The sequence below is a fragment of the Quercus suber genome, unplaced genomic scaffold (genome assembly GCF_002906115.3).
Source record: "Quercus suber isolate HL8 unplaced genomic scaffold, Cork oak 2.0 scaffold_625, whole genome shotgun sequence".
In the NCBI taxonomy this organism is placed as follows: Eukaryota; Viridiplantae; Streptophyta; class Magnoliopsida; order Fagales; family Fagaceae; genus Quercus; species Quercus suber.
The window spans coordinates 379,745-387,453 of record NW_027070068.1 but is presented as its reverse complement, the minus strand read 5'-3'; the positions used below and the strand labels follow the sequence as shown (position 1 = coordinate 387,453).

The following is a 7,709-nucleotide window of genomic DNA, read 5'->3' as shown; positions in this document are numbered from 1 at the left end:
ATACAGAAAGTATAGAGGAAAGCTCAATCCTTATGCTGTGACGTCCATCTCAGGAAATTAAGATAAGGTTACAAAAGAATACATTGACAAATGACTATTCTTTAAGACTGTTATGAAAATCAAAATCTCGGGAAACCATATAACGACATGATAAATAACCAAAAAGAGAAGGAAAAGAAAAAAAAAAAAAAAAAACCCTCTGAACATATTTTTCCTAAATTCACAAACCCACACACGAAAATTCACAAAAATATTCCAAAAAAAAAAAAAATGTTATACTGTAGCAAGCTTGCATAAGTTCGATGTCAGATTCCTATGTACATGGGTTCATCATCTGGTCTCAAGGATACCCCTAAGATCTCTCCGAAGAAATCAATCTCTTGGCACTTTTGGTAATCTGAATTTTTACTATACACATGAACAAAATCTTTAGGTTTAGCAACCACCATGAACTCACCATCTGATGAGAAGTCCATTGATTCGGTGGCACCCAAGTTACCCTTGAGAATTGCAATTGCTGATGATAGCTTTCTTATGTCCCATACTTGACAAGTCTTATCCTGATTCCCAGTGGCAAACAAAGCTGTGTCCATCAGGGTGCCATGTAGAAGCAAAAGAGTAATTTTGAAGGACCAGCCACTGTAGCAACAGTCTAGAAACATCAAACAGTAATTCAATCTTGTCACCTAGTGTAACTAGGGCATGGTATTGGTTTGTAAATTTCTTAGGTGTAAATTTATTTTGTAATATTTTAATAAAATAATGTCACATTATTAAAAAAAAAGTTGTCAAGTAATTATTCTGTTAGTCACGTAAGTAATATCATTAATGGCAATTAGTAAAATAACTAATAAAACTCAATTTTAAAACTTGAGCAAACTTGTGCTTCTTTAAAAATTAAGGGATTAATTGTGTATACAGAGCAAACTTAAGAGATCAATATTGTAGTTTCGCCTAATAATATTTTAGTTTGGAAATTGAAGGATTCTTACCCAATATATATATATATATATTATACAAAGAAAGATGATCCTAATGAAGAGTTGGTTAAGAATAAGGATTTTTGGGAACGTATAAGAGCTTCTGATTGTAATATATTATAGTTTAAGTCATGTCTCTTGATCAGTGTCATGAAATTTTATATTAGTTTAAGATCTTAATTATTTAATATTTTTGGGTTTTTTCATGTCTCAATTTAATAGGTTGCAGAGTAAAATAAAATGAGTCTATAATATAGTAGTTCAATAGGCATAGTGTATTTGTCAAAAAACATCCATTGGAGATTTCTTTTTTTAATAAAAAAAAAATCCATTCCAGAGGACAAATTATACATTTCATTTAATTGAGAATAGTGATTGTAGGAGACAAAAATTTGTCAAGCCAATTACAAAATGCCACATCAAAAATTTAGTGTTAAATGCAAATTAATATGTTATTAAATTAATAAAGTCAAATGATGACATGTGTCATCCAAATTGACATCACATTGGCATATTGAAATTTGTCATGTGTCATTTGGTCCACAAGATATAGACAAATTTTCTATTCAAAATTTATAAATAATTATCTTTCTTGAAATAAATTAATAAAATAAAGATAATTTTTCTATTCAAAATTAATGGATAATTATTTTTATTAAAATAAATAAATAAAATAGAGATATTTATTTATCTTTGTTGATTATTATTTTTATCAAAATAGATAAATAGAGATAATTATCTCTAAGCAAAATTTGGGCCAATTAAAGTCTATTACATATTTTCAAGCATATCAATTCAAAATGGAACTTATCTTCTGAAACCACTATAAATAGAGTACATCTTCTATCATTTTCAACACCAAGTTTTCAAGAAGCCAGAGCTCTGGAGAAATTATGTCTCTAAAGCATCGAAGAATTTCAACCTAAAATCCAAGAATCTTCGAAGAACATTCGAAGAACTTAAAGAATAACAAATCTCTAACAAGCTAGCTTAAAGCCAAAGATTTGTAGATCGTTCAATCCATCTTCTAACCAAAGCCAAGAGAATTTCTTGTTCAAGTCAAGTTCAAAGAAGATAGAATCAGAGGAGTATTCTTTTGTAAAAGAATCAAAATAGAAATTATACTCACTACTTGATTAATACCAAATTATATTTGTGAAACACTTTTTCAATTGTTTGATTTTCTACTATTGAGAAATTTTGTATTTACAATGATATTATTTTTATTTTTATATTATAAATAAAACTAGTGGGTTAATTGTGTAATGCACATGAAAATTTAATATAATATGATAATTATGATTCTTATTATAGATATGTATTATGATTGTGTATGTGTATTGAATTATATACTCTATTGTTTAAAGAAAATAGGTTATGCTAAGATTTTTATGGATGTTTTGAATTAATAATATAATTTACATTCAATTAATATATATATGTGTGTGTGTGTGTGTGTGTGTGTGTGTGTGAAAATAGTACTGATATGTAAAATTGTGAGACCTCAAAAATATATACTACATAATATATGAGATATGTTTTTATTTTATATATACTAGTGTGTAACCTCGTGCATATGCATAGGTACAATTAAAAACAATCATAATTAAACGGTTTAAATTATACTATTTTTTTAGAAGATGTTGAAATTATACATGATATTAGTTTAAACATTTTTTTAAACCATCAATATTTAAAACATGTAATCATTTCTCATTATATATATGTGTGCGTGTGCACGCGCATGCTCTTTTGAATTTAATTGAATTTAAACTCTTTGATTTTTACACCTAGTAATTCACTTGCCACAAAAATTAAAAAATTAGATGGATACGTGACTCAAAATTGGACTCCAATTGAAATCCAATTTTAGAATTTAATTGGATTTGGACTTTTCGATTTTTACTCTCAATAATTCATTTGGCACAAAAATTAAAAATTAAATAGGAGACATGGCTCACAATTGGACTTCAATTGAAGTTAAATTTAGATTATAATTTGAGTTTCTCTTAATTTTGACTTTTAATATGTGTGTGTGTGTGTGTGGTGGGAAAAAACTTAGAAAGTTAACTTTTAACCTCACACAATTAATTTATAGATATGGGGTGTCAGTCAACCTTGGTTACCCTTGCTAGAATGAATTGATCTTGTGATAAGAGAATAAGTGTTTGGAATATACTTAAGACAAGGAAATTGAATAATACTAGTCTTGGATTGATTAAGCTATGTTCCTCGGGAATGGTCCGAGGTAGGTTTACACTTGTTCTTGGATTACAATGGTATTACTTTCTTTCTTTTCTCCTCAGATTTTTCATCCCTTTCTTCATTGGGATCTCTCCATCTTATATAGTCGTCCAAGTTGTATCTTGGCCTTCCACTTGGAGGGCTAGGGTTCATTTCTCTTGATACTTGTCCCATCAGGGTCTTACTACAAGGTTTCTTTACTAGATTTTGAGCTGTAATGACACTGTTCAAGGGTCATTCCTTCATTAATGCGGCCAGCTAAATAAGTACAGAGCATTGAATGCAGAGATGATGGATGCATTATCTGCACTCTTCCTTTTCTAGGTGATGAATGCAGAGGTGATGGATGCATTATCTGCACTTTTCCTTTTCCTTCTTTTCCTTGGTTTGTGCCCGATGGTCTTCAAAGCTGGGCTTCGGCCCTTCCGAGGACGTGTTAGTATCCTCGGGGTCCTCAGGTATTCTAGTCTCCTTGGGCTGTAGTTGAGTTGTCATGTTTGCCTCGAGAATTTGTTGACAGTTCTAGCATTTACCTCCCCTCATTCATCCCTGTCCTCGGCTTCTCATCCTCACATAATATATATACTGTCCTCGGCTTCTCATCCTCACTCAACATATATATATATATATATTATAGATATGTCAATTGTTGTGCCTTAAGGCATTTCAAGGGGAACCAATTAACTCTAGATTTGAGGCAATCCAACTGAGGGGAGACAGCTTCCATTTCCAGATAGAATCTTCCGTCTCAAGGCTTTTCTTATTTTTTATTTTTTATTTTTAAAGGAAAGTAAGATCTCTTTCGTGGGCCCTCTCTCCAATGAGTGTTTTCTGGGCGTTGTTGACGTGGACTTGGAACTTATGTCTCATGGTTGGCTGCTATTGGAACAACCTCTAAATCTAAGAGATATCTACCTAGAGAAAAAGTAAATATACATTGTTACTGTAATTTTGTATTTCATTATTTAATTTTTTTTCTCTCAAGTCTTGCTCTCACCAAATTCTCTCCCTCTCTCTCTTTGAAGATAATAATAAAAAAGGAATGAAAAAAGATTATGTAATTAAAATAGAATGTAGAATAGATAATTTTATGTGAGTGTTTTTTAAAAGTGATTGTGTAAAATAGAAAAAGTAGAATCTTATGCTAAAATAGACAAAAAAAAGGAGAGAGAAAAGACTAATGGAAGGCCTTGTGGTTGGAATTCGATTTGAACCTTCGCATCTACTCTCTCTTAGAGAATTACTAAGCTAACACCCGGTGTCGATGTGTGTACTACCAGGACCTTGATGAGGCAATTGTTGTGGGTACAACACATTTGTTAAAGCACTACTGTTCAAACCACTTAACTCTTGCCAAACATCATGTAAATGATGGTGGTTCAAATTACACATAGTATAATATTTGTTACTGTTGCACCATAAAATAATTTTTTATTATATATATACATGCACACACAATTCCATTGTTGGATTAGATTTTTAATATATCCTACATGTTTGCAAAATATCAAGATTATCAAAAATCAATAACTATCTCATTTGTTATATTTATATATATATATATATATATTTGTAATTGTAAATTATATACAACAAGTTTATTGATCAAAAAGTAACATCTAATTGATACGAAATTCTGACATGCATGTTAAGAATATTGAAAACACGTAATCTATTGGTGAAAAATTTAAACTTTTAATCTAATAAAAAGTTAATAAGTGGAGTAGCTAGCATTAAAGCAAGAGTTACGTGAGATGCATCTTCAATTCTCATTAAGATGTACATACATACGAGTGATGAACTAATATGAGAAATAAGATTTGAGGTTGATTATGACATTCTAGAACTGGAGTGTGCATGTCAATATTCGACATTAGCAGTAGCAAGCACCCAACGTCGCAACAAATTTCACATGACAAGCATCACAAACGAAACCAGTAGAGCCGGAAAGCCTGTGTTGGTGATTGATGTGTAGCTTGCAATATGGCTGGTTACAGAAATTACATTTAGGAAGCTGCAACCAGCAGTTTGAGCACAAGTTGTCACCACATGCAGTGGCTTCCAGTTCTTCAGATTCTATGATGCATTCACCACACTCTTCACACCTCGGAATGCAAAGGTTGCATGCCTTGCAACTCTTTTTCTTGCAGGTCTCTCGTGGACAGTCATAAACCATACTTACATTGTTGCACTTTGGGCAGATATCCACGTCAATGTCGATCATAGGGTTACTTTCTTCATTTCTAAACTTTGGGGAATTCCTGTGATGAAATAGGATAGGTTGCTGCCTTTGATGCTGAGGCAGTTTCATTTGGAAATACGAGCGAATTGTGTCGAAGTGATCTTTCTTTATGTTGTAGATGCCATGTATCCTTAGACTTTCTAAACCGTGATGATTTTCGGATAATGTCTTTACAGCTCTAATGACTCCCTCAGGGGTTAAGCCAGTGCATTCTGGTAGGAAGAGCTGAATCCATATGCAAAAAACAATAATGCAGTTAAAAACTGTCTGCTAATATATATTTGTTACATGACTGTCTTCAAAGAATGAGTAAGAAAACTAAATTGTTGCATAACAACCATGATCTAAATGTTCTGTTCTGCCTGCCTAATCACACTAGTTAAAGGGTGTTTCGATATGGCATGTATTTTTTCCCCCATTTTTCTTTTTATTTATTTGGGAAATCTAATCTAAGGCACTTTTCCCCCGAAAGGATTCACTGATGGGATGCATATTTTCAGTGAAAAATGCTAAAAGTAGCATCAATTTCATTATAAGATGGCAGAATGCTAACAAACTGACATAATAAATAAAACGATGTTATGGTTGAGAGCTTCTGCAATTTTGGTACATTTATCAATTAAAGTAATTTTGATCACAAAAGTTTTTTTTTTTGGGGGGTAAAATCTTGATACAGTAAATCAAACGATGTTATATGCAGAAATGTATGAATCAAGTATAGCATAAATTAATTTATCTATAAAAAAAAAAATGCAGTGTAAACTATGTGCACAGAGGGCTGGGTCCAAATAAATCCCCATTCCATTGATTTATGAATTGAATCTAATTTATTGTTGGGAGCAATTGAACAAGGCTCTGTCCAGGCAGCTGTAGAGGCCAATGCCTAGGCTAAATGGCAAAAGCATATCAGTGCCTTTTTATTCTTCCCTGTGGAAGTACTGTTTTTAATAAGTTGTGCTGGTGCAGGATCAGCTCACTTTTGTACCCAGATTGATAACTGAGTTGAACCGCACCATAAACATATACATGGTACATACATATATTATATTGCTCTACAACTCAATTTAGCACCCAAGTGAGCCAATCGCATCATGAAAGAGGAGACTAGACAGACTTTTATGATAGAGGAAATCCCAGTTGCCCACCACCAGGCAAATCTTATCCATTGCCATCTCTTAACAATTCAATGCAAATTATTCATGGCTATCAACTGTCCCAAATATGAACTACTTCATCCAATTAAAGCACCAAAACTAAAATTGAAACTGCAAAATTAATTGAAGATGGAACATAAAGAAACATCAGACATCAATTTTTTGGTTTTCATACCTTGTTGATATGGGGGTTCTTCCTAATGACTAGCTGAAGCCCATCATCTGTAATCTTCTCACAGTTTATCAGAACCAAAGTTTTCAGCCTACCACTCGCTTTTGAAGTGATCTTCATCAGAATCCCATCAGACAACCTTGAACTTAAAGGCCTTTCAACAATGATATTCAGCCATAGCAGTACATCATTGTGCACTGCATCTCTTAATGACATGCAAACTTCACTCATGGCAAGAAGTTCAAACAAAGGAAGGTAAGCCAAAACAAGGAACAAAGACTCATGGGGTGGCCCTGGTTCTACTTCCTGTGTATACTCGTTTTGGGAACTTACACAGGATTTGGATGAAAGTAGAGTTTGTGAATCCTGCATGTCTTCATTTCTGTTGTCCTCCACAACATGTGAAATTTCCATGTCCGTGGGTTTGAGAATTGGCAATAGAAATTCAAAATAAGAATGACTTAAAGGAGTTACATAAGCTGCATGAAGCAACAGAATCAGAATTGAAAGGAAGAAGGAAGGAACTTTTATTTTACTTGGCAGAGAGAGGAGAGAGTTTGAGGTTGAAGGATAAGAAAGACTACGACAAACTTAGTAGTTAAGAGTTTCATGACAAGGATGATATAAGCCACGTGTGCAAGTTGTGACTTGTGAGTCGGTATGTAGAATTTTCAGACGGAGTCTTCTTTCCTAGCAAGCAAATGAAAATTGCTAAAGTTGAATTCAAGAACGAATTTACCATGGTGACAAACTAAATGTAAATGTAATCCAAATTTTGAAATATTAGCATGTAGTTAAGTATGATTAAGGGCATGTTAGATTCAAATCACATCTAGCATAACAAAGATACACTGTTCAGTAACTTTTTATTAGATTAATATTTTTCAAGTCTACTATTAATTTGCATCTTATCTCAC

General features: G+C 32.5%; 1 protein-coding gene across 1 annotated transcript; it reads right to left on the bottom strand.

Moving 5' to 3' along the window:
* Positions 1 to 4,879: 4,879 nt before the first annotated feature.
* LOC111993343 (F-box protein SKIP28-like) lies at positions 4,880 to 7,466 on the bottom strand. Its single transcript, XM_024025186.2, has 2 exons — positions 6,796 to 7,466; positions 4,880 to 5,691 (listed from the first exon to the last, which is right to left on the bottom strand). The coding sequence occupies exons 1-2, from the start codon at positions 7,204 to 7,206 to the stop codon at positions 5,098 to 5,100; spliced, it is 1,005 nt and encodes a 334-aa protein (XP_023880954.1). The 5' UTR covers positions 7,207 to 7,466; the 3' UTR covers positions 4,880 to 5,097.
* Between the last annotated feature and the right edge of the window lie 243 nt (positions 7,467 to 7,709).